The following is a 27,815-nucleotide window of genomic DNA, read 5'->3' as shown; positions in this document are numbered from 1 at the left end:
GTAATTACAATCATAGGTACACGTCAACTATGACAGACAAATTTAGATTTTTTTTTCCAGAAAATCACATTGTAGGATTTTTAATGAATTTATTTGCAAATTATGGTGGAAAATAAGTATTTGGTCACCTACAAACAAGCAAGATTTCTGGCTCTCACAGACCTGTAACTTATTCTTGAAGAGGCTCCTCTGTCCTCCACTCGTTACCTGTATTAATTGCACCTGTTTGAACTTGTTATCAGTATAAAAGACACCTGTCCACAACCTCAAACAGTCACACTCCAAACTCCACTATGGCCAAGACCAAAGAGCTGTCAAAGGACAGCAGAAACAACATTGTAGACCTGCACCAGGCTGGGAAGACTGAATCTGCAATAGGTAAGCAACTTGGTTTGAAGAAATCAACTGTGGGAGCAATTATTTGGAAATGGAAGACATACAAGACCACTGATAATCTCCCTCGATCTGGGGCTCCACGCAAGATCTCACCCGTGGGGTCAAAATTATCACAAGAACGGTGAGCAAAAATCCCAGACCACACGGGGGGACCTAGTGAATGACCTGCAGAGAGCTGGGACCAAAGTAACAAAGTCTACCATCAGTAACACACTACGGCGCCAGGGACTCAAATCCTGCAGTGCCAGACGTGTCCCCCTGCTTAGGCCAGTACATGTCCAGGCCCGTCTGAAGTTTGCTAGAGTGCATTTGGATGATCCAGAAGAGGATTGGGAGAATGTCATATGGTCAGATGAAACCAAAATATAACTTTTTGGTAAAAACTCAACTCGTCGTGTTTGGAGGACAAAGAATGCTGAGTTGCATCCAAAGAACACCATACCTACTGTGAAGCATGGGGGTGGAAACATCATGCTTTGGGGCTGTTTTTCTGCAAAGGGACCAGGACGACTGATCCGTGTAAAGGAAAGAATGAATGGGGCCATGTATCGTGAGATTTTGAGTGAAAACCTCCTTCCATCAGCAAGGGCATTGAAGATGAAACGTGGCTGGGTCTTTCAGCATGACAATGATCCCAAACACACCGCCCGGGCAACGAAGGAGTGGCTTCGTAAGAAGCATTTCAAGGTCCTGGAGTGGCCTAGCCAGTCTCCAGATCTCAACCCCATAGAAAATCTTTGGAGGGAGTTGAAAGTCCGTGTTGCCCAGCGACAGCCCCAAAACATCACTGCTCTAGAGGAGATCTGCATGGAGGAATGGGCCAAAATACCAGCAACAGTGTGTGAAAACCTTGTGAAGACTTACGGAAAACGTTTGACCTGTGTCATTGCCAACAAAGGGTATATAACAAAGTATTGAGAAACTTTTGTTATTGACCAAATACTTATTTTCCACCATAATTTGCAAATAAATTCATTAAAAATCCTACAATGTGATTTTCTGGATTTTTTTCTCTCATTTTGTCTGTCATAGTTGACGTGTACCTATGATGAAAATTACAGGCCTCTCTCATCTTTTTAAGTGGGAGAACTTGCACAATTGGTGGCTGACTAAATACTTTTTTTCCCCACTGTACATTACATGGCCAAAAGTATGCTCGTCGAACATCTCATTCCAAAATCATGGGCATTCATATGGAGTTGGTCCCCCCTTTGCTGCTACAACAGCCTCCACTCTTCTGGGAAGGCTTTCCACTAGATGTTGGAACATTGCTGTGGGGACTTGCTTCCATTAAGCCACAAGAGCATTAGTGAGGTAAGGCATTGATGTTGGGCGATTAGGCCTGGCTTGCATTCTGCGTTCCAATTCATCCCAAAGGTGTTCGATGGGGTGCAGGCCAGTCAAGTTCTTCCACACCGATCTCGACAAACAATTTCTGTGTGGACCTCGCTTTGTGCACGGGGGCATTGTCATGCTGAAACATGAAAGGGCCTTCCACAAACTGTTGCCACAAAGTTGTGGGGTTAAGATTTCCCTTCACTGGAACTAAGGGACCTAGCCCAAAAAACAGCCACAGACCATTATTCCTCCTCCACCAAACTTTACAGTTGTCACTATGCATTGGGTCAGGTGGTGTTGTCCTGGCATACGCCTAACCCAAATTAGTCCGTCGGACTGCTAGATGGTGAAGCGTGATTCATCACTCCAGAGAACACGTTTCCACTACTCCAGAGTCCAATGGCGGCGAGCTTTACACCACTCCAGCCGACGCTTGGCATTGCGCATGGTGATCTTAGGCTTGTGTGCGGCTGCTCGGCCATGGAAACCCATTTCATGAAGCTCCCGACGCTGACGTTGCTTCAAGAGGCAGTTTGGAACTCGGTAGTGAGTGTTGCAACCGAGGACAGACGTTCTGTGAGCATGTGTGGCCTACCACTTTGTGGCTGAGCCTTTGTTGCACCTAGACTTTAAAACTTCACAATAGCAGCTCTTACAGTTGACCGGGGCATCTCTAGCAGGGCAGAAATTTGACGAACTGACTTGTTGGAAAGGTGGCATCCTATGACGGTGCCATGTTGAAAGTCACTGAGCTCGTCAGTAAGGCCATTCTACTGCCAATGTTTGTCTATGGAGATTGCATGGCTGTGTGCTCAATTATATACACCTGTCAGCAACGGATGTGGCTGAAATAGCCGAATCCACTAATTTGAAGGGGTGTCCACATACTTTTGTATATATAGTGTACCTTAATAGAAAATGACTCAAGTAAAAGTGAAAGTCACCCAGTAAAATACTACTTGAGTAAAAGTCTAGAAGTATTTGGTTTTAAATATACTTAAGTATCAAAATAAAATGTAATTGCTAAAATATACTTAAGTATCAAAAGTAAAAATATTTTCACATTCCTTATACTAAGCAAAATCAGAATGCACAATGTTCTTGTTTTTTTTATTTAAGGATAGCCAGGGGCACACTTCAACACTGACAATCATTTACAAATGAAGCATTTGTGTTTAGTGAGTCAGCCAGATCAGAGGCAGTATATGGATGACCAGAGCTGTTCTCCAGATAAGTGTGAATTGGACCATTTTCCTGCCCTGCTAAGCATTTGAAATGTAACGAGTACTTTTGGGTGTCAGGGAAAATGTATAAATAAAAAGTACATTGTTTTCTTTAGGAATGTAGTGGAGAAAAAGTAAAAGTTGTCAAAAATATAAATAGTAAAGTATTTAAGTAGTACTTTAAAGTATTTTTACTTAAGTACTTTACACCACTGACAAATGTTACATGAGGGCAAAGATTGTATGATGAGGCAGACAAAATCAGCATACCAGTGTTGTCTACAAAGAGCACTGACAAAAGTATGGAGGTAAAGGATGGATCATGTCTAGATTGGATACAATGTTTGTCAAATTGACGTCAAAAATATATGTTTTATTATATTTGAGCTAATCCTAAATCTTTTGCTAATTTGACAAAAAATCAAATCTGACAAAAACTGTATCCTGTCTAGTCTTAACCCAAGCCGAGCCAGTTACCTGCTTTTGTCTAAAAGGAATACAGCCTTTGACAAAATAGATTTTTCGTATCAGGTTCGGATAATTTACGCAGCAGGTTAAGACAATTGACGTAGGTGGTTAGGAAAGGGGTTAGGGTTAGCTCAAATGCACACAAAATCTATTTTTGACTTCCGTTCAACCCGGAAGAAGTACTTGATTTTTAGCTGTTGGGGTCACGCAAGCTTCTCTCGGGTCATGGCTAAAAGCACAGATTATCCAATATATCTATCGAATACTCTAGTGGGCGCTCTAACAATGAAAAGAAAAGTCTTCAAAAATTGATGGCAGTCGGGAGGAGGCAAGATCAGTTGGGACCATTCTAGCCAATGAGAGGACAGATACGCGTGTGAACAACAGGCAAAACGGTTCCACTAGTTACCAAAGCCACAAAGTCAAAATTGGCTATATCGTAGAAATTAATGAAAACAAAAACAAAATTTGGGGGTCTTAATTTAAGGTTAGGGTTAGGCATAAGGTTAGCTGTGTGGTTAAGGTTAGGTTTAAAATCCCATTTTAAGAAGATACATTGTAAAAATGGGCGGGGTTTATGACTTTGTGGCTGGGGTAAGTAGGGACGACCATTCACAACTCTTTTTATAAAGTGTTTTTTCTCAATGTTGCCGGGATGTCACGTGTCCCACTTATATCAGTACAATCGTAACAACCTACTTACTACGAAACTTCAATTCGATCAAATAAGCCACACGTAGCAAATAAGTCATATTTTTTGTTAACCAAATTCGACACTTTCCATGACCTCCATACAAAAACTCCCCGCTTGGTGATCGAATAAAAAAATAAAACGCCACCTGCTGGAGAAGATAGATTTTGGCCCCAGATATGCCTCGCTTGGCCTTTTCCTCTGTACTAAAAGCGATACAGCTTTTGTCAAAAAAAATGAAAGGTTTTTTTTTTTTTTTTTTTTTTACATTTTAGCTAATCCTATTCGTTTTCCCAAACTTCATCTAATTATCCTAACCTGCTACGTAAATTCTCCTAACCTGGTAAGAAAAGTCAAATCTGGCAAAAGCTGTATCCCGTCTAGACAAAACCCTTCTCTCGCCACTGCAATACATGTAGACATGGGGCAGATAGAAAATGAACCAGTGCGACCGAAAATGGATGCCAAGGGTATTCTCCAACAGAACCGCGAGTTCCTGGACTTCTTCTGAGATATCGCTAAACCTGAACAAGAGATACGGCTGAAAGCCATTGAAAATCTCATACAATATCTAAAGACCAGTGAAAGGGTTGGTGTTTTTGGGACAGCTCTCAGTTGCTAGCTGGCTACGGAGTTAGCTCGCTAATTAACATGTTTTTTATTTATTTTGTATTTCACCTTTATTTAACCAGGTAAGCCAGTTGAGAACAAGTTCTCATTTACAACTGCGACCTGGCCAAGATAAAGCAAAGCAGTGCGATAAAGCTGTGCGATGAGCTCCTGAGTGGCGCAGTGGTCTAAGGCACTGCATCGCAGTGCAAAACTGTGCCACTAGATCCTGGTTCGAATCCAGGCTCTGTCGCAGCCGGCCGCGACCGGGAGACTCATGGGCGGCGCACAATTGGCCCAGCGTCGTCCAGGGTAGGGGAGGGAATGGCCGGCAGGGATGTAGCTCAGTTGATAGAGCATGGTGTTTGCAACGCCAGGGTTGTGGGTTCGATTCCCACAGGGGGCCAGTATAAAAATAAATAATAATATGTAAGTCGCTCTGGATAAGAGCGTCTGCTAAATGACTAAAATGTAAATGTAAATGTATAAAAACAACAACACAGAGTTACATATGGAATAAACAAAAACAAAACGTACAGTCAATAACACAATAGAAAATCTATATACAGTGTGTGCAAATGTAGTAAGTTATGGAGGTAAGGCAATAAATAGGCCATAGTGCAAAATAATTACAATTTAGTATTAACACTGGAGTGATAGATGTGCAGAAGATGATGTGCAAATAGAGATACTGGGGTGCAAATGAGCAAAATAGATAATGTAAATAACAATATGGGGTCTCCTGAGTGGCGCAGTGGTCTAAGGCACTGCATCGCAGTGCTAACTGTGCCACTAGAGATCCTGGTTCGAATCCAGGCTCTGTCGCAGCCGGCCGCGACCGGGAGACTCATGGGTGGCGCACAATTGGCCCAGCGTCGTCCAGGGTAGGGGAGGGAATGGCCGGCAGGGATGTAGCTCAGTTGATAGAGCATGGCGTTTGCAACGCCAGGGTTGTGGGTTCAATTCCCACGGGGGGCCAGTATATATAAAAAAATATGTATTCACTAACTGTAAGTCGCTCTGGATAAGAGCGTCTGCTAAATGACTAAAATGTAAATGTATATGGGGATGAGGTAGTTGGGTGGGCTAATTTCAGAATGGCTGTGTACAGGTGCAGTGATCGGTAAGCTGCTCTGACAACTGATGCTTAAAGTTAGTGAGGGAGTGTCTCCAGCTTCAGAGATTTTTGCAGTTCGTTTCAGTCATTTGCAGCAGAGAACTGGAAGGAATGGCGGCCAAAGGAGGTGTTGGCTTGGGGATGACCAGTGAGATAAAATTAACATAGCCTACTTATCTTGCTAAACTAACTAACGTTAGCTAGGCACATTGTGACATTTATGCTATTGGTGGGTGTTGCACTTTAGAAAAACCGGCAATAACGTTATCCATATCCAGTTTGATACAGCTGTAAACTAAACAACTTATTTCCCACCTGGCCATGTGTGTTGAGTTGAGAGTTTTGATTGCTGGAATGCTAACGTACTGAATTTATATACATTTGAGTTGCTGTCAAACTGTCTGATTAGAAGGTGTATGTGCCACCGCACATGTACATGTTACATTTATGGATCCATACAGTTCTTGACATTTAGCTATAATGTACAGTGAGGGAAAAAAGTATTTGATCCCCTGCTGATTTTGTACGTTTGCCCACTGACAAAGAAATGATCAGTCTATAATTTTAATGGTAGGTTTATTTGAACAGTGAGAGACAGAATAACAACAAAAAAATCCAGAAAAACGCATGTCAAAAATGTTATAAATTGATTTGCATTTGAATGAGGGAAATAAGTATTTGACCCCCTCTCAATCAGAAAGATTTCTGGCTCCAAGGTGTCTTTTATACAGGTAATGAGCTGAGATTAGGAGCACACTCTTAAAGGGAGTGCTCCTAATCTCAGTTTGTTACCTGTATAAAAGACACCTGTACACAGAAGCAATCAATCAATCAGATTCCAAACTATCCACCATGGCCAAGACCAAAGAGCTCTTCAAGGATGTCAGGGACAAGATTGTAGACCTACCCAAGGCTGGAATGGGCTACAAGACCATCGCCAAGCAGCTTGGTGAGAAGGTGACAACAATTGGTGCGATTATTCGCAAATGGAAGAAACAAAAGAACTGTCAATCTCCCTCGGCCTGGGGCTCCATGCAAGATCTCACCTCGTGGAGTTGCAATGATCATGAGAACGGTGAGGAATCAGCCCAGAACTACACGGGAGGATCTTGTCAATGATCTCAAGGCAGCTGGGACCATAGTCACCAAGAAAACAATTGGTAACACACTACGCCGTGAAGGACTGAAATCCTGCAGCGCCCGCAAGGTCCCCCTGCTCAAGAAAGCACATATACAGGGCCGTCTGAAGTTTGCCAATGAACATCTGAATGATTCAGAGGAGACCTGGGTGAAAGTGTTGTGGTCAGATGAGACCAAAATCGAGCTCTTTGGCATCAACTCAACTCGCCGTGTTTGGAGGAGGAGGAATGCTGCCTATGACCCCAAAGAACACCATCCCCACCGTCAAACATGGAGGTGGAAACATTATGCTTTGGGGGTGTTTTTCTGCTAAGGGGACAGGACAACTTCACCGCATCAAAGGGACGATGGATGGGGACATGTACCGTCAAATCTTGGGTGAGAATCTCCTTCCCTCAGCCAGGGCATTGAAAATGGGTCGTGGATGGGTATTCCAGCATGACAATGACCCAAAACACACGGCCAAGGCAACAAAGGAGTGGCTCAAGAAGAAGCACATTAAGGTCCTGGAGTGGCCTAGCCAGTCTCCAGACCTTAATCCCATAGAAAATCTGTGGAGGGAGCTGAAGGTTTGAGTTGCAAAATGTCAGCCTCGAAACCTTAATGACTTGGAGAAAATCTGCAAAGAGGAGTGGGACAAAATCCCTCCTGAGATGTGTGCAAACCTGGTGGCCAACTACAAGAAACGTCTGACCTCTGTGATTGCCAACAAGGGTTTTGCCACCAAGTACTAGGTCATGTTTTGCAGAGGGGTCAAATACTTATTTCCCTCATTAAAATGCAAATCAATTTATAACATTTTTGACATGCGTTTTTCTGGATTTTTTTGTTGTTATTCTGTTTCTCACTGTTCAAATAAACCTACCATTAAAATTATAGACTGATAATTTCTTTGTCAGTGGGCAAAAGTACAAAATCAGCAGGGGATCAAATACTTTTTTCCCTCACTGTATGTGTTATCTTTCCTTTCAAGTCAGATGAGTTGGCATACACCCTGAAGAGACTGGTGGATGGCTTGGCACACACTAGAGAGGCTGCCCGACCAGGCTTCAGTTTGGCTTTGGGACAGGTCTTGTCAAAAGTACTAATGGCTCACCAACATCCTATTTCTGTTTGTATATGTCTTACGAATGAGTTATGAAGGTGCTACTACATAACATATAAGAGGTTGTTACTGATGCATAATTTCTGTGATTGCTTTGGTTGTCAGGTACTGAGTGTGTTCGAGGAGGTACCTCTGCGTACAGCCTTTGATCAAATCAAAGAGAAGCACAACTTGGCGAAAGTGAAAAAGGTGAGCATGTGATGTGACTAAAGTTAGATGCTGTGTACCATGGTAAATATTTACTAGTCATTTCACTAACATCCATATACTTAATGTAATCAGCCAATGAAGGTCTCTATTTTGTACAGTATCTTATGTTGACGTTTATATTCATGTTGACAGAAACTTCATGTTGGCACTATGCATTCGGACAGGTAGCGTTCTCCTGGCATCCATCAAACCCAGATTCGTCCGTTGGACTGCCAGATGGTGAAGTGTAATTCATCACTCCAGAGAACGCGTTTCCACTTTTCCAGAGTCCAATGGTGGCAAGCTTTACACCACTCCAGCCGACATTCGGCATTGCGCATGGTGATCTTAGGCTTGTGTGTGGCTGCTCGGCCATGGAAACCCATTTCATGAAGCTCCCGACGAACAGTTATTGTGCTGACGTTGCTTCCAGAGGCAGTTTGGAACTCTGTGGTGAGTGTTGCAACCGAGGACAGACAATTTTTACATGCTACGCACTTCAGCACTCGGCGGTCCCGTTCTGTGAGCTTGTGTGGCCTACCACTTCGCAGCTGAGCTGTTGTTGCTCCTAGATGTTTCTACTTCACAATAACAGCACTTACAGTTGACCGGGGCAGCTCTAGCAGGTCAGAAATTTGTTGGAAAGGTGGTATCCTTCAGTAAGGCCATTCTACTGCCAATGTTGTCTATGGAGATTGCATAGCTGTGTGCTCGATTTTATACACCTGTCAGCAACGGGTGTGGCTGAAATAGCAGAATCCACTAATTTGAAGGGGTGTCCACATACTTTTGTGTATATAGTGTATATCTAGATTTTTAAAAACGTTTACATTTACATTTAAGTCATTTAGCAGACGCTCTTATCCGACTTACAAATTGGTGCATTCAACTTAGGATAGCCAGTGGGACAACCACCCCTTTTTTTTATGGGGGGTGGGGGAGGGGGGGTAGAAGGATTACTCTACATAAGCTTTGTTACACAATTAAAGATCAGTACACTGCATTTCAAACAGGAATAATCTAATTAATTCAGGGCTTGTAAAAGGATATCTAGGCTAAATAAATATAAGACCCACTAATAATGTAATTATTTTATCAAAATAGTCTAACCTGCTTTTTTGTTTTTGCAATAATCACTGATCTGGCTTTTAAGTCTGTCTATGAAAATGCTATTGTTGTTACAAATGTAACCTGCACAATGCACATCCACTAATAATGACCACCTTCTTGTAACCGGCTTTGTAGAAAATGAACACAGGTCTCATAAACACTCAAGTACAAGCACACCTGCTAATGAGTCTTTATACAGTGCATTCAGAAAGTATTCGGACCCCTCCACTTTTTCCACATTTTGTTACGTTACAGCCTTATTCTAAAATTGATTATTGTTTTTTTACTCATCAATATACATAATGATACCCCATAATTACAAAGCAAAAACAGGTTTTTAGAAATTGTTGCAAATTTCCCAGATATGTGCCTCGACACAATCCTGTCTCGGATCTCTACGGACAATTCCTTCGACCTCATGGCTAGGTTTTTGCTCAGACATGCACTGTCAACTGTGGGACATTATATAGACAGGTGTGTGCCTTTCCAAATCATGTCCAATCAATTGAATTTACCACAGGTGGACTCCCAAGTTGTAGAAACATCTCAAGGATGATCAATGGAAACAGGATGCACCTGAGCTCAATTTCGAGTCTCAAATTAAAGGGTCTGAATACTTATGTTAATAAGGTATTTCTGTTTTTTTATATTTAATAAATGTTTAAACATTGATAAAAACCTGTTTTCGCTTTGCCATTATAGGGTATTGTGTGTAGATTGATGAGGACATTTTTATTTATTTAATCCGATTTAGAATAAGGCTGTAACGTAACAAAATGTGGAAAAGGTCAAGGGGTCTGAATACTTTCCGAATGCACTGTATTTCAAGTCTAGCCAACTTGGATCTATTTGCTTGCTAACAAGATAGAATAACAGTTAAAACTGTTATGAATAGACCCTCCTGTCCGTCTCCAACTGTTTAAATAACAGCATGTTCTCTTTGTTTAGATATTGAAATCAAGTGGCCTTCCTGGATAAGAAGATGCCAATTCCTTATATAAATGAGTAAACTTACATTTTGTATTACTATATCATTTTTGTACAGTGGCTTGCGAAAGTATTCACCCCCCTTGGCATTTTTCCTATTTTGTTGCCTTACAACCTGGAATAAAAATTGATTTTTTGGGGGTTTGTATAATTTGATTTACACAACATGCCTACCACTTTGAAGATGCAAAATATTTTTTATTGTGAAACAAACAAGAAATAAGACAAAAAAACTGAAAACTTGAGCGTGGTAGGCTCAATACTTTGTAGAGCCACCTTTTGCAGCAATTACAGCTGCAAGTCTCTTGGGGTATGTCTCTATAAGCTTGGCACACTGGGATTTCTGGCCATTCTTCAAGGCAAAACTGCGGGTTACGCTAGTGTACAGCAATCTTGAAGTCATACCACAGATTCTCAATTGGATTGAGGTCTGGGCTTTGACTAGGCCATTCCAAGACATTTAAATGTTTCCCCTTAAACCACTCGAGTGTTGCTTTAGCAGTATGCTTAGAGTAATTGTCCTGCTTGAAGGTGAACCTCTGTCCCAGTCTTAAATCTCTGGAAGACTGAAACAGGTTTCCCTCAAGAATGTCCCTGTATTTAGCGCCATCCATCATTCCTTCAATTCTGACCAGTTTCCCAGTCCCTGCCGATGGAAAAACATCCCCACAGCATGATGCTGCCACCACCATGCTTCACTGTGGGGATGGTGTTCTCGGGGTGATGAGAGGTGTTGGGTTTGCACCAGACATAGCATTTTCCTTGATGGCCAAAAAACTCAATTTTAGTCTCATCTGACCAGATTACCTTCTTCCATATGTTTGGGGAGTCCCACATGCCTTTTGGCGAACACCAAATGTGTTTGCTTATTTCTTTCATTAAGCAATGGCATTTTCTGGCAACTCTTCCGTAAAGCCCAGCTCTGTGGAGTGTACGGCTTAAAGTGGTCCTATGGATAGATACACCAATCTCCGCTGTGGAGCTTTGCAGCTCCTTCAGGGTTATCTTTGGTCTCTTTGTTGCCTCTCTGATTAATGCCCTCCTTGCCTGGTCCGTGAGTTTTGGTGGGCGGCCCTCTCTTGGCAGGTTTGTTGTGGTGCCATATTCTTTCCATTTGTTAATAATGGATTTAATGGTGCTCTGTGGGATGTTCAAAGTTTCAGATATATTTTTATAACCCAACCCTGATCTGTACTTCTCCACAACTTTGTCCCTGACCTGTTTGGAGAGCTCCTTGGTCTTCATGGTGCTGCTGGCTTGGTGGTGCCCCTTGCTTAGTGGTGTTGCAGACTCTGGGGCCTTTCTGAACAGGTGTATATATACTGAGATCATGTGACACTTAGATTGCACACAGGTGGACTTTATTTAACTAATTATGTGACTTCTGAAGGTAATTGGTTGCACCAGATCTTATTTAGGGGCTTCATAGCAAAGGGGGTGAATACATATGCACACACCACTTTTCCGTTATTTATTTTTTTGAAACAAGTTATTTTTTTCATTTCACTTCACCAATTTGGACTATTTTGTGTATGTCCTTTACATGAAATCCAAATCCATTTAAATTACAGGTTGTAATGCAACAAAATAGGAAAAACGCCAAGGGGGATAAATACTTTTGCAAGGCACTGTACCAATATACCTGTGAGACTCCCAGGCAGACCAGGGTTAGGAACATAAATTGTATATTAATAATATTACATTGTACCCTCTATTCCTCGGATCTACAGAAAATGTTTAATCTGTTAGTTTTTTAGAATTTAATTTATTTAATGAATATTACTAACTTTTATTTATATTTTGAGATATGGCAGTGGACCCTCTGCAGTACCGGGTCCGCAGACACCACTTTGAAAACCCCTGCTCTAATACCATGTTTTGTGGCTCCATCTTTAACAGAAAGCCCAAAAGGGACAGAACCAGGAAAACCAAGGAGGACCAGGTGAGCCGACCGCTCCCAAGAAGAAGAAAGGATTCCTGCCCGAGACCAAGAAGAGAAAGAACCGCAAGAAGAAATTGCCTGTCTCTGAGCAGTGGGCAGCAGATGTCAACACAGTCCCCTTGGGGAAACCCAACAAGAGGAAACAGCCAGGAGGAGAGACACCTGGACTGGGCCCGGCCAAGAAGGCCAAGACGACACAGCCTGCAGGCAAACGGAAGAAGAAAAAGAAGCAGGGAGGAGAATAAAGTGGACTCTCTAGACCAGGGGTATCAAAAGTCCGGCCCGCGGGCCGGATCAGGCCCGCAAACGGGTTTAATCCGGCCCGCGAGATGATTTTGTAAAGTATAAAAATGCGCTGCAATTTTTCAATAAAATAAACTGCTGTTCCAATTGCGTCCACTGGATGGCGCAATAGCAATTGTGTTAAGCAAGCAAACTGTTTATACCGGGGCAGAGCAAGTAGGTCAAGTCTGTGTTTACTCACAGCCGAGACATCAGTGACGCTGCAGTGAAAGCTAGCTACCTCATTGCTAATGAAATCGCAGTGGCTTCAAAACCATTTAGTGAAGGTGAATTTGTAAAAACATGCATGATGAAGGCAGCTGAGATTGTGTGCCCTGAAAAGCGTCAGGCTTTTGTAAATATCAGCCTGACAAGAAACACAGTTGCAGACAGGATTTCCGATCTTTCAGTGGATTTGGACAGCCAGTTGAAGCAAAAAGTAAAGTCATTTATTGCGTTTTCGGTTGCAATTGATGAAAGCACGGACATTACAGATGTTGCACAACTGGCCATTTTCATCCGCGGAGTTGATGACACATTGACCGTCACCGAGGAGTTCGTGGAGTTGGTGCCGATGACAGATACAACGACAGCAGCTGATATTTTTACCGCACTCGTCGGCGCACTGGACAGGGTCGGAGTGGACTGGTCCCGCGCTGTCAGCCTGGCTACAGATGGTGCGCCCTCAATGATCGGGAAAAAAGCAGGCGTTGTGACAAAGTTCAGAGAGAAAGTGCAATCTGCAAATGGAGGACGTGATATTTTGACTTTTCACTGTATTTTGCACCAGGAGGCTTTGTGTTGCAAGTCATTAAAGATGGATAACGTCATGAAGGTGGTCATCCAAACTGTTAATTTCATCCGATCCAGAAGCCTGAATCACCGTTAGTTTGACAGCCTTCTCAGAGAGAAAGACCACATCTATGGCCTGCCATACCACACTGAGGTAAGATGGTTAAGCCGAGGTGCTGAGGCGTTTCTTTGATTTACGAGAAGAAATTGAACAGTGTTAGAATTCCATTCCGCAGAATGGATGCAGGACCTTGCATTTATGGTGGATGTTACAGAGCACCTAAATAACTTGAACAAACAGCTGCAAGGGCGCAACAAAGTTGTCACGCAGTATTATGACAGCATACGTTCTTTCAAGTTGAAGCTGTCATTGTGGGAGACGCAACTTGCCGGTGGTGATGCAGCTCACTTCCCCTGTCTGAAAAATGTGTGCGCGACCCAACATGTGGCAGACATGAAGCGGTTCAAAGATAAAATAACGGGACTGTTACGGGAGTTTGAGCAACGCTTTCAGATTTTTGGTGAACTGGAGAAAGACTTCAACGTTTTTTGCTCGCCATTCACCGTGAATCCCTCTGATCTGCCCGTCAGCATCCAACTTGAAATAATAGACTTGCAGTGTGACTCGGATTTGAAGGGCAAATTTGGCGCAGCTGGCTTGGACACATTTAATCAGAATCTCTTGCCAGGTTACCCCAACTTGACAGCCCTCGCTGCAAAACTGTTGTGCATGTTTGGAACCACATATCTTTGTGAGCAAGTTTTCTCTGTAATGAGCATAAATAAAACAAAGCTGCGCTCAAGGCTCACGCACAAGCACTTGAATCACATCCTGAAGTTGGCTGCCACTCAGGATGTGACGCCTGATATTGATGCGCTGGTGAAAGCTAAAAGATGCCAGGTATCAGGAGTCAAATAAACTATGCAACCCCACTTAAAGTGCTACATGAGACACCCTGATATAGTTCTGTGATCTGTGATATACTTCTGTGAATCACTGAGGCATTGTGTGTTTGTGTGTTCTTTGTCCTCAGAACTTTCAAATAACTTGAGGTGTTTTATGATTAATAGTGATGTTGTGCTTTTGGACACACTGTCCTCAGGCTCCAGCTTTATGTTTATATGTTTTTATGTTGATGTGCTATTGTTTTTAATTGATTTTATTTTATTTGTATATTTAACCTATTCTACTCTGTGGTTCTTGCACTTGTTTGGGGAACAGGATTTCATTCTTTTTATCTACATTTCTGCCTGAGAAATGACCCCCTGATATAGTTCTGTGATCTGTGAAACAGTTCTGTTAATCACTGAGGCATTGTGTGTTTGTGTTCTTTTTCTTTAGAATTTTCAAATAAACTTGACGTGTTTTATGATTAATAGTGATGTTGTGCTTGTACTATTTTGGACACACTGTCCTCAGGCTCCAGCTTTATGTTGTATGTTGATCGTATTAAAACAAAGAAAACAATCTGAAGTTGTTGTTTTTAAGTTATATATACCATGATTTTTCCGGTCCGGCCCACTTGGGAATAGATTTTCCTCCATGTGGCCCCTGAGCTAAAATGAGTTTGACACCCCTGCTCTAGACCGTATTTGTGTGTACACACTCGGGTTGTACAACTGATGTACAAACATATTTTGTTGTATCCCAGTTCAGTAAAATGCGTTGCACAACCTGTGTGTACAGGGCCAGAGAGAAAGCCTGTGTTGTGAAGATGGGGCCTCGTGCTCTGGTTTTGTAACTTTGCTCTACGAAGTGCTCCTGTTGATATCCTTTTCTTACAAAGGAATGGTGAGGTTTGTTAGTGGCCTTAGGCTGTGGACATTGCTAGATTGTCTCTTGTGCTCTTCAGGCTGTATGTTCCCTTTGCTTGCCTCCCTACCCCCTCCCGACACACCAGTGTGAATCTTATGCATAATGTTCTCTCATCTGGAGTGTTCACAAGCCTCTGAACTGATAAGATATGTATTAAAATAATAATTGGGAATTGTTTTGTATAAAATGTCAATGTCCAATCCGATCACGCTTTGTCTGTTATGCACCATTTCAAGTCAATTTCGGATTTAGCCGACATATGCAACATTTTCCTTACATGCGTTCTCGGCGAACAAGGGAGCATTGCCTTTAAAAGATGCATAGCTGACATGGCGTAATCAGATTGAATCCCGGGCTTTGGCATTATGCTAGCAGACCTCAAGCCTATTGAATGTGTTGCACATGGTGAAATTATACAGCTTTTATTTATATAAAACATTTGTTACATAGGGTATTATTGAGTATGGCAAGTCGCAGAACAGAATTTGGGACTGTGTTCATTTGGTTGCTAGTTAATTTTTTTTCTTAGTAATTCTGCCAATACAGAGTTTCATCTCAGTCTGGTTCCATCTCAAACCTATGGAGCTGGGTCACTGTAGGCAGATGGAGATTCTCTGGTCTGTCCTGTTTATCCTCAGTACACTGTTGAAGAGACTGGAAGGGAAAGAGTGGTCCAATGAGGAATGGCCTGCGTTGCACCCATAGAGATAGAGACAGCATGGGCAGCACCATTGAGGCAATCTCCATTTTGAAATAGTCAATTTCCTTCTTCACGATTGGCTGATCCCTCCTGATGACCCAGTTGGACATGACGCCAACAAGGTCACCAGGAGGGATCAGCCAATGAAGTTGGAAGTCCCACCCAGTTGACTACATTCAAATGGTGGAAACCGTCAATGGCGCTGCCCACGCCAAAATGGCCTTTTGGCTACTAGAGGCCTCTATCATTCTCTATGGTTGCACCTCAGAAGGTAACGGGACAATACACTCCCAAGTTTGACATTTTTAGACCTCAAAATAGTCTAAGATGAGTCCATGACCCAAGCAATCAGTTGTGTAGACCCAGCTATATGCCTCAACCTCAAATAAATTGAAAGATACGTACAACAAATCTGGAAATAACATGGTTCGTTTCCATTCATTTTTGCTTGTGGATCTACAGCATGGATGACCTGTGACATGGACTCATCTTGACATTATGATTATTTTGAGGTCAGAAAACATCTGACAAACTTTGATTTTGGAGTGTGATATCCCTTTAAGATGGCGCCTGTAATAGTATAATTGGATTGTTACTGGATAGGTAAAGTTAAGGAGCCATTACAGATAAAAGTAATACTAGTTCATAGAGATGGGAGCTGTACTCACTTGCACTGCTGCTCAGGCTGGAGGACATGTAGCTGCTCCCGCCTCCAAAGGACCCACTGCCTCCACCTCCTCCTAACCCCAGACCCCCTCCAAAGCCACCTCCTAGGCCTCCACCCATGCCCATTCCGTAGCCACCGCCCAGACCCATCCCACTGCCTCCTCCTCCTCCCAGGGCCAGCCCAGCCCCACCGCCTCCTCCTCCCAGGGCCAGCCCAGCCCCACCTCCTCCTCCTCCCAGGGCCAGCCCAGCCCCACCTCCTCCTCCTCCCAGGGCCAGCCCAGCCCCACCGCCTCCTCCTCCCAGGGCCAGCCCAGCCCCACCTCCTCCTCCTCCCAGGGCCAGCCCAGCCCCACCTCCTCCTCCTCCCAGAGCCAGCCCAGCCCCACCTCCCCTTCCTCCAATGGCTGTCTTAGACATGTGCACGGTCACGCCTCCTCCTGACTTCAGTCTGAAACGATACGCATCACAAATACATTACTATCATAGATATAGGCGTAGTACTTCAGAGAGCGTCAATCAGCGCTTATATGGGTGAACATTTGGATGATGTATGAGACCCTACTCTCTTACCTGGTCTCCTCACTGTCCAGAAGCTTCTTGTATGCAGTGATCTCAACATCCAGAGACATTTTACTGGCCAGGAGTTCCTGGTACTCTTGACCATAGTGTGTTATTTGCTGTAAGAAGAGCATGATTCATGGGTAATACTGCACATGAAAGTGGCTCATATCAGTGTTGAAATTAGTGTATGTTTTTTAGCTGGTGTATACTTGTGGAGGACTCTGTACCCCATCCTTACCTTTCTGATGTCATCCAGCTGTGACTTGAGGGTCAGCACTTGCTCCTGATAGGTCTCTGTGTGGGAGCTGGAGTGGGACTCTGCCTCATCCACCTGAGATTCCAACTGGATGTTCTACAACGGGAGAGATCCGTCCTGAGTATTAACACACTGTGGTGAGCATTAGGTTGTCATGAGATACTACTGGGATACTTACCCTCATACTGTAATTTATTAAATCAATTAAACACATTTTCTTTGAGACAATGTATAATTCCAGTGAATTGCATATACAGCTCAGATTGGCTTTAGGATAGACAAGGTAATGTTCCTACCAGGGTCTTGAGCCTGTCGATCTCCCTCTGTAATGAGTCGATCTGGAGTTTGTACATGCGCAGCTCCTCCTTGGTTTGGGTCAGAGACTGGATACTGGGCTGGGATGTCATGGACATCATGGAGAGCTGGGATTTGAAATGATAAAAAGGAGATGTTACATTTTCATGGTGCCTTCACTAGTCTTAGAAGTCTAAGCAAACTTGAGAAATAAACATAACATTTGGGGTTGGATGATGAAGGCAATATAGGCTAAAACAGTGTATTCTGAGTGCAATACTAAGAACATCCACTCGGGGGAGACCGCAACACGGATAGGAATGAGAGATAATGGATGTTGTACTGGTTCCAATGGTGTTTGCAAAACCAGTTATAATTTTTGCAACTAGTTATCGGTAGATACTGCCTGGCACACTTGAGATAATGCCGTATGACGTTAACAATACTAGATGGACCAATAGACAAAATGCAGACTAGATACTGTCGGTCGCTGAAGGGTACATACACTGTCCTGCACAGACACCAGGGCGTCCTGCTTGCTGCGCTGGGCCAGGGCTTCGTAGTGGGCCTTGACGTCCGACAGGGCAGAGGTCAGGTCCTGGGCTTGGGCCGCGTTGTCCACCGAGATGGAGAAGGCTGACCTCACACTGCCCGTCACGATGTTCCTCACCTCCTTCACTTTCTACCACACAAAGCACAACAGGAAATGTGTTATGTCTAATGTGCAATTGATTTAATCTTCCTTGTGGCTATGGCAACATAATACAGCTTTTAAAATATGCGTAGTACTGTATATCTGAGCAGTGACAGACTCACAACTGAACTCTGAAAACACATTAGGCACAACATCTGTTGGGCATGTTGCCTTTATTTGAACACTTCCCAATATCGCTTAGGTAAATGTACCGTACTCTTTTTTGATCCCCATGTATACTGTAATCTACTGCAACGGTGTTGTTAGACTAATAGACCCACACTGTCCCTCCTGTGTACCAATTAAGCCATTTTAGGATGCAGATAGTGTACTGAGAGAGTCACACAGGATCTGTAATGTGAATGAATAATGTTGTGAACACTTATGGAAGGTCTGGGTTCAGCAGCGGTGATCATCTGGGTGATTTTAGTGAGAGCGAGAGAGAGAGAAGCAGCAGTGCTTAGTGTTGAGTGCTGGCTGTCAGCTTGTCTGAATCTCCATAATTGATGGAGAGACATTTTAATGCAGTGCCTGGGCAAGGGAGCATCTCCAGAGGGCTAAGGAAGGAATGCTTTTACTGGTGGAGTACAGGAGCAGACAAGGAACAGTGCATATGTAGAATTCTAATACAAATGTGAACCAAGAGGAAAAAAACGTTTACAATTTTTCATGTTTCCTGTGAGAAAGTTATTCTCTTGAGTTTTCCAGTAAAAGAGTTTGTCATCATATACTCACAGTGTCATACACCTGCTTTGAGAGACCGATCTGATCTTCCAGTCCGCCAATGTTGGTTTGAAGCTCGAAAATGCTCAGGTAGAGATTGTCCACCTCCTGTTAAAGCATGAGAGTAGTGTTTTTAGTAGCCATAACAGAATGTGATTCATTATTTCAATTGTTTGAATAATCCTTTGGTAGTTTCATAACACCATGATGTATCCATACCTCTTTGAATGTGGTCCAGTCCATCTCTAATGACTTGGTTTGGGCTGTCTCCTCCTCAAACCTTTCAACATAAAACCAATAGAAGGTTTTATATCAATTAACTTTCAGTCAAATATATGCATTAGGTTTCATATATCATCAATGGCTACAATTCTGCTTCATGAGTTTAAAGGATAATATATTGTGTACTCGGCTGAAACAAATGTGGGTATTTGTTATTCATTTTCGCAGCATCAATTGAATCTCAAGTTGTGTGTTGGTAGGATGCAGATTCTCTTTGGATCAAAAGTCTAAAGAATCTGCTGCTGGAGACAATGAAGGCTATTATTGGATTTTGCACCAACTGAGCATTAAATGCACTGATCTGCTGAGGTAATTATAAAGCAAAGTCACCACATTTCCATGAGGCTGAGAGCTTTCTCTCCTCAGACCTGGTGCAGCAGGCAGATCAGTGACTTATTAAACACTAGACCCCACTGTATGTACTGTATTGTGGATTCACTGCATTGTGTAATGTGTGGTGTTGTGGGGACACTATTAACTGTACTGTATCGTGTATATAGTCTATGTACTGTATTGTGTATATAGTATATGTACTGTGTTGTGTATATAGTCTATGTACTGTATTGTGTATATAGTCTATGTACTGAATTGTGTATATAGTCTATGTACTGTATTGTGTATATAGTCTATGTACTGAATTGTGGGGTCACTATACTCACTGGATTGTGTATTATAAGGTCTATGTTTATTTCATTATGGTGCCACTGTATTGTGAGGTAATCTACCCTAACCCTACGCTAACCCACCCACCTGCTTTGGACATTGTGGATGATGCTCTTGTAGTGCTCAATCTCAGCAACGATGGCCTCCTTGGTGGCGGACAGGCCATCAATCTGGGTCTTGTAGGTACCGATGGCAGAGGTGAGCAGGATGGAGGTGCTGGCAGGGCCGCTCTGCTCCGGGTTGGTGAACATGGCGATCTTGGTCCTCAGCACAGCGTTGGTCTGCTCCAGAGAGCGAGCCTGGGGACCACAGACCATCGGAGAGAAAGAGAGAGAGAGGGAGGCCAGATCGATGAATACAGTACACACATAGAAATACAGTCTGGTGTTCCTCTTCAAGAATGGGTCTGAATTTCAATGAGCTTGATTGCTTTTGGACATTGATGTTCATTCCAGTGGGTCTGTTCTTTTGTATTTAGTCAGATCAAATCATATGCACAAAATACACTGAGTGAACAAAACATTAAGAACACTGCTCTTTCCATGACAGACTGACCAGGTGAAAGCTATGCTCCCTTATTGATGTCACTTGTTAAATCCACTTCAATCAGTGTAGATGAAAGATGAAGGGGAGGAGACAGGATAAAGAAGGATTTTTAAGCCTTGAGACATGGATTGTGTATGTGTGCCATTCAGATTGTGAATAGGCAAGACAAAATATTTAAGTGCCTTTGAACGGGGTATGGTAGTAGGTGCCAGGCACACCGGTTTCAGTGAGTCAAGAACTGCAACGCTGCTGGGTTTTTCACGCTCAACTGTTTCCCGTCTGAATCAAGAATGGTCCACCACCCAATGGACATTCAGCCAACTTGGCACAACTGTGGGAACCATTGGAGTCAACATGGGCCAGCATCCCTGCGGAACGCTTTCGACACCTTGTAGAGTCCATGCCCCAACGAATTGAGGCTGTTCTGAGGGCAAAAGGGGGTGCAACTCAATATTATGACGGTGTTCCTAATGTTTTGTACACTCAGTGTACAACCGATAACAATGTTGACTGCCTACATGAGCATTGCTGTCAATTCCAAAACCAGGACAATCTAATACTATCCTCAACTGGTTTAAGCACAAACATAAATTATGCATAGGTCAATCCACATCTGTATGAGAAATCCTCCTAGGTTATAAAAGGTCACGCCCTGAGAGGATTAGGGTGTGTAGGATGTTGATGGGTAGAGGATACTGATCAACATAATGTTCATTAATTTGATCAAGCAGAAGTACATAGAGTTTAATTAATTTGGTGGTTCGAGTACAAATTAAGAAGAAGCATAGCTAATTATTGTATTCTTAAAGTGCACTTAAAATATTAATGTGTAATGGTTTAAAATTAATGAATTAATTAAATGAATTAATGAAAAGTCTGAAGCATAGTGGCTAAATACCAACATAAATGTTCATTGATGATTAATTATAGACATTAAAGATATTGCCTGTATGCCGTGTGTAATGTTTGCGTGACATACCTTGTCAATGAAGGTGGCAAACTTGTCATTGAGGACCTGCAGCTCCTCCTTCTCCTTTAGGCGGGTCACCTGGACTGTGTCAAGGGAGGGCAGCGAGGGGTCGATGCTAGGCACGGGGCTGATACCACCCACGTCACCACCCACTGCGGCGGTGGAGCTTAGGAAAGACGGGTTGAAGCCATAGTCTCCGATCTTGAAGACGCGGCCGCCCAAGCGAGCCCTGAGTGGGGCCACGCCGGACCTGAACCCTGCTGCACTGACACCTCCACCGCCGGCTCCTAGAGCCAGGGCACGTCCACCCATTCCCATGCCCATCCCAAGACCGCCTCCACCTCCACCACCCATTCCCAACCCCATACCCAGGCCTCTCCCATTTCCCATGCCTAGCCCCATCCCGAGCCCTCCTCTCATACCGAGTCCCGCTCTTCCACCCCCGCACATTCCAAAAGATCTGGAGAGGGCCATTCCGGCCCCTACGCCGCCACCTCCACCACTCCTGCCCCCAGAGAAGAGCCTGTTGCCCCCATAGGTGGCCCCGAACCTCACCGCCCCGCCACTGATTCTCAGGTTAGTCTCCGCCATTTTAGCAGCAGCCTCAAAGCTGGGGTGTCCAAGCTCAGAGTGCTATAGTCACAGGCAGACAGACTGCCAGGCTCCTAGTGTTTTATATACACTAGGGCCCTGTAAGGGGGAAGCTGGCCTCCCAGGCTACCCATTCCCTGGGGAGGTGGCTCACGTCACTGCAGGTAGCTGGGCTCACAGGCAGGACAGAGTCTGCCCGACAGGCACTCTACTCCCACAAAAGTGTCAGGAGTGATACTGCTGCCCCCCAGGCACTGATGTCTTTCCAGAAGCTCAGCCTCCCTGACTCATGTTGCCTTTGCACTGGATGGATGTTTATCATGGGTTTTCTCCACACCAAGGCTTCACTTACCACGGCTGTTAAATTGCCTGGCAAGGACTGATCTCCGTTTTATCTTCGAATGTCGTCCTATCGAGCCCTCATTCTTTTGAGATTTTACCGCTTCACTGAGGGCTTCGCTCATAAATCATTCCCTGGGCTTTGCCTGTGAGGGGATGGTGAATATTATATCACTGAACATTCTTGGATGAGCATCCCCTAAGGATGAGTAGCAGGGCTTTTGACAGAGGCATATGGTATGCAACATGCTGGAACAGACTATATAGGAGCTTTAGCATTCAACCCACCAGGTGGGTGATAGTGGATGGGGCGGGTATCCACTCCATACAATGTACAGTAAAAAAGCTGTAAACACCTAGAAAAGTGCATTCCAAACCGATCATCTTTCTTCATGTAAAATTGTTCAGTTCTAGGTAATCTCCTTTGTCCACTCCATTGAGCTCAAACTTGTCCATACCCATATCAGCCCTAAAAAGAGTAATCAACTAAACATGCAGCTCGCTTTGAGTTTTCACCTTCCTTATAACCTTGTAATGCAAATCCAATCACAAAGAGTAAATAGCAGGGATCTATTTGTCCCAACAGTCCCCAATAAGATTAGTCTGGGGCCAGCTCTGCTGAGAGACTCCCAGCAGCAGTGTGTCCAATAGGAGCTGGAGCCCAGCCAGGGATGAGGGCCCCAGGGCTTGTCTTTGAGGAGACAATTAGGAACATGCTCTCCTGGCACCTGGCCATGGGCCCCAGTCTCACTGGGAGTGACTGCTCCTGGCCCGCCGCCATAGACTCCTCTTAGAGGAGAACCTGTCAAAGCACTCAACTCCCCAATGAGCCAGCCAATCAGAAGAGTGGTAGGCGTGGCATTAGACTCAATTAAGTCAAGGGTAGGGCTGTGGTTATGGGTAGAGCCAAGGTTCTTTGAGAGGATCCATTCTACCCTCAAAGTGAAGCTCAGAATGCATTGGGGGTTTCCAATGTCACAATGTTAAATTATGTTACAGGGTACATATTTAAAAATAGTTTGTTTTGAGGTATAAAAAGAGACATAAAATGTCACTTGCATTACAAAGAAAAAAAGCATTAAGAAATATTTGTTTATGATTCCCGATTTATTACATTTCAGAGGATACATTATAAATACTGAAACTGCTAAATTAAGACCCACAGCTACCATCTGGCACATGAAAGTTAATGAAATCTGGAAGAGTGCATTATTACAAACCAAACGCAGATTAGGATGTCCTTTATATCAACTACCAATACAAATACATCATTTAAATGAAACTATGTAACTCTGATAATAATGATTTGTGTATATTTTTTAATTGCAACAGATTACAACTTAAGCCTCTTGCCACACTTTTAACAAAGCCAAAAGCCTGAAGTAGGTTTGTGAAACCTTGTCAAACATGACTTAAAAGCTATATTTGATAGCTCCTGTAAAACTTTGTAAAAGGGTGCTATACATAGCACATGCCAATCAGAGTCTAGTTCCTCTCAAGGTATCTTCTGACTTCTACTTGCTCTTCGTTTGAAAGCGTTGTCGAAATAAAATAAAATAGATTGACACTAAGAGGAATGCATGGTCGCCAGAGCATATTACATAAAATGTGCTATGTCACCCATTTCAAGCCTAACAGTAGCTACTGAATGATGTATAAAGTGAATCTTGTTATGTGGTACTGGTTTTAAAGTAACTGTCCAGTGTTTTCAGATTTCTATTAAATATGACCTATAATTATTTACAATATGAGTGAAATAGTTTTCCTTCCAAATAAGTGTAATTAAGTATGTTAAAAAGCAGTTTTTCTATGTTGGAATGGTGTGGGTGTACCCCAACAACAGAATGGTGCGCATATCACTATTAAAAATATTCATGCGGGTAGACTGTTGATTGGCCAGCTCATCCTCCTCAGGAAGATGACATCATCCTCTATAAGGAAATAGCAAGCATTCTTTAAAATGGTCTGTTTGAGATACAAGTTTGAGGTTTATTTTTATGCTTTGGTCACAAATACGAGTATAGGATGAGTCAACAACATTATTTGGGTATGAGATAACATAATATGAACTTTTAAAAGTGAGATTTTCACTGGACAGTTACTTTTAAAAGGGTTGAGTGAACATGTGGGAATAGTCCTTTAGGTAGAAATCTAATTCTACAATTTGCAAGTTCAGGAGTAGAATAGTAGTTGTAGAAATAAATACTTTAGAATACTTTAAGGACAACTAGCAATTTACATCTACACAAGGAAATATATGAATGTACAGTATCTACATTTCAGCAATATGGACAGCGCTCTTTCTAGTGGACATCATTATCCTTCACCCATAGGCTTTCTTCAATTTACAATACTTTACCAAATGGTCCTTTGCTGAAATTATCCCACAAATATATTCTAATATACTGAATTATTCTACTTTTATACACGATTTATAAACGTGGCACAGATATTAATCCACTGAGTGTGATTTATGATGAAATGGCAAACATAGTTCCTTGAGGTCATAGTGTTTGTTTTTGTGCCATATTGCTTATCCCAGTTTATCCCAAATTGACGTTGAGAGTTTCTTTCAGTCAGTTACAGCTGAACGATAACGTGGATATGTTGTCTATTTACAAAGTCCCAACATTTTCAACTGCAGCGTTATCAAGACAAGACGACCGTTTCCAGGACTTGTCCATCTCCTTGCTCAATGTGTGCCATATCCAATTCTGACTCATTCTTTGCAATGGGTAAGGTATCAGGGTCCTCCTGAATGTGACAACTGGTATTTTGGACAACGCAGTGTGGCTGGTGTTCGCTATCTGGAGGCGACGGTCGGACAATAATGCATGGTCTCGTGGGTTCTCTCTTCGCCTTGGTGGACGGGCTGCGGTTGTCACGCTCGTATTCCTCCTGGGCACGCTGGATCTTCCTGTTCTTCATCCTCCTCTTGTTAAAGTGAAATGCTGCCAGGGAAACCAATATTATCCCAATGATCATGGCCAACAGCACCATGAGCGCAAAGGTCGAGGAGAACGGTTGGAAGAAGCGGTCCATTTGGTCCATGCAGGTGCTGTTGGTTTGGGAAGCCCCGTTGTAGATGCACAGTGGTATGGAGAGACTCACATCCTCGGACTCCTTGGTTGTCATTTCGTTGGGGTTTGATTTTCACTTCGGGGTGGTAGGCTAATGTCCTCCTCTCCAACCTCAGTGCGACGAGGCAAATGGAATCAAACGCCTTGATTGTCCCATTAGATTTACCTAAATGGAAATTAAAACCCCTTTGAGATCAGTAGCAAAATGTTACTATACAATACGCCAATGACATTGAGTAGGGGGACTTACATTAGCCTATATGCCCTCCGTGTATAGGCTCACCATTCATGGCACGCCCGATTAAATAATTGAAATAATTGAAAGGACTATTAGGCGTGCGTAATTGCGCGTCAATTTTGAGATAACAACAAATTCATGGCTCTAATGAACAGAAATCAGAATTATTATTATATTTGGACGACAGAGACATGATTAAATTCCATACAATTCCAATCAATTTACCGCAAAAGTTCCCATGTGAATAGTTTCAATATGAGAAAATGGAAAGGATGCATTTAAGCCCTGCATCTGCAGCATATCTTATATCATATACTACAATTCTTATAGCCCAATTAAACGAATTTCCTTACATGAAACACAAGACATGGTCATTACCATGACGTAGGGTAATTTCAAGAGACAGACATTTAACAGAACAATAGGAACGTACCTATTTCAGACTGTTTGAGGGGAAAATATATGCTTTAATCTCTTACCTGGTGATACTGTCTAGTCGAAGCCGTTTCAGAGTCGAGGACCGGCCGGAGTGACGATATGGGGAGCGGAGAGAATTCTCATGGATCACAATGACGTAGCCTAGCACACAATGCAAAAGCTGTACTCTGTTCTTTTTACAGTCTATGGTTCACACACACACACACACACACACACAGTGGATGCACATCTGTGTTCCACATTCATCCCTTGAGTCTACATCGCCTCTTACAGGCTCCTCTGCTTCTGAAAAGCATAGAGGAAATTAAAGTAGAACATCAAGGGTATACCAACAGATACGCGAACAATAAACGGAACAATTTTGGGTAATATATTCAGGCGAAAAACTGAGTCCACATACAGTACCTATGCGCCTTGAACACCTACTTACTTTCTATTAGTCATCACATGCGTGCACGCACTTCAGCACTAGCATGTAAAATAGTGTGGAGCTGTTCCTGCGCTAGTGGTGCTGAAATCATCCGCACGACCATAGTCAGTCGATTTACGACTATCAACATTTAATTTCGCGCACTTTAAAATGTTCACATGATCATGCCTTAAATTGCTAAAACAAAGCTTTTGACCTTAAATGCGCAATCTGCAGTTACTACATCTATTTTTGGAGTTATAAATTAAAGATACTGTAAGCACTCATTGATTCTTGAAGAATAGTACACAAATGCATCATGAGCTTATTTTAACTGTCTAACCCCATCAGAACCCCAAATATATATATATATATATATATATATATATATATATATATATATATATTTTACTTCAATGTTTGTTAACAAAGTAAATGTAAACAAACACTATACAACCTCAAAACATGGTTAAAACTATAATTGTGATATCATGGATGGTCAGTCCTTGCATCCATAGCTCTGTCTATGAATTTGAGAGTATTTACATTTCACCAACCCCATCCCTCTGCTTTTTGTCGAAACAGGGGCAGAGAAATGACTGTTATTGTTTCAACTTTTGATTGCCCCTATAAGTTGACCTTATTTAAATGCATTCGGACTGCCATGGTGATGCAGTTTGGCTGGTGTCAAAGGAATTGATAAGAGATTGACATTCATAATGAGGGAGAAAGCTGGAAAACCTCTAAATCAATCCCTTCACATCATAAGTCAACATGAAGTATCCTATTGGTTAACAATACTGTAATCACTGGACTGTATTTGCAGTAGGCTAAATCAGCATTTCCTTGTCAAGAGAGGTTACTGACTCAATTTGACACAGCCAGTTACGTTAGTAGGGTAGGCCTACATGGCCCATTGCAAAAATGCTAGACTTGGCCGACAGCAAAGGCCGACATTAGAACAAGAGTATACTCCATAAACCATGTTCTGAGGTTAAAATAGAGATAGTGGTTACATTTATCCATCCCCATCCCTCAGCTTTTTACCTAAACAGTGGCGGGGAATACGCTTTGATGTGTTAACTGCGGATTGCCCCTTTACTCCTATGAATACACTCTAGAGAAGCCACAGAGAACAACATTACAGTCATTACTGT

At 42.8% G+C, this 27,815-nt stretch overlaps 2 protein-coding genes and 1 long non-coding RNA gene across 3 annotated transcripts; 1 reads left to right on the top strand and 2 right to left on the bottom strand.

The window, feature by feature from the left end:
* Positions 1-8,465: 8,465 nt before the first annotated feature.
* LOC311135962 lies at positions 8,466-12,684 on the top strand. The gene is made up of 3 exons (XR_014613834.1): positions 8,466-8,729; positions 10,335-10,391; positions 12,273-12,684. It is a non-coding gene; the product is annotated as an uncharacterized lncRNA (long non-coding RNA).
* Positions 12,685-15,795: 3,111 nt separating this feature from the next.
* LOC311136271 (thread biopolymer filament subunit alpha-like) lies at positions 15,796-22,154 on the bottom strand (the record flags this gene model as incomplete). Its single annotated transcript, XM_084170401.1, has 10 exons — positions 15,796-15,893; positions 16,574-17,022; positions 17,145-17,251; positions 17,374-17,487; positions 17,688-17,813; positions 18,191-18,367; positions 19,115-19,210; positions 19,322-19,382; positions 20,135-20,346; positions 21,573-22,154. 10 exons carry the CDS (start codon positions 22,152-22,154, stop codon positions 15,796-15,798), a joined length of 2,022 nt encoding a protein of 673 aa, XP_084026527.1.
* Positions 22,155-25,142: 2,988 nt separating this feature from the next.
* On the bottom strand, positions 25,143-25,628 carry LOC311135640 (uncharacterized protein C11orf87 homolog; the record flags this gene model as incomplete). Its single annotated transcript, XM_084169667.1, has 1 exon — positions 25,143-25,628. The coding sequence occupies one exon, from the start codon at positions 25,626-25,628 to the stop codon at positions 25,143-25,145; it is 486 nt and encodes a 161-aa protein (XP_084025793.1).
* Positions 25,629-27,815: the final 2,187 nt, after the last annotated feature.

The sequence above is a fragment of the Coregonus lavaretus genome, assembly GCF_964263955.1.
Source record: "Coregonus lavaretus genome assembly, chromosome: 10".
NCBI classification, from domain to species: Eukaryota; Metazoa; Chordata; class Actinopteri; order Salmoniformes; family Salmonidae; genus Coregonus; species Coregonus lavaretus.
This window is presented reverse-complemented; position numbering and strand designations above follow the sequence as displayed.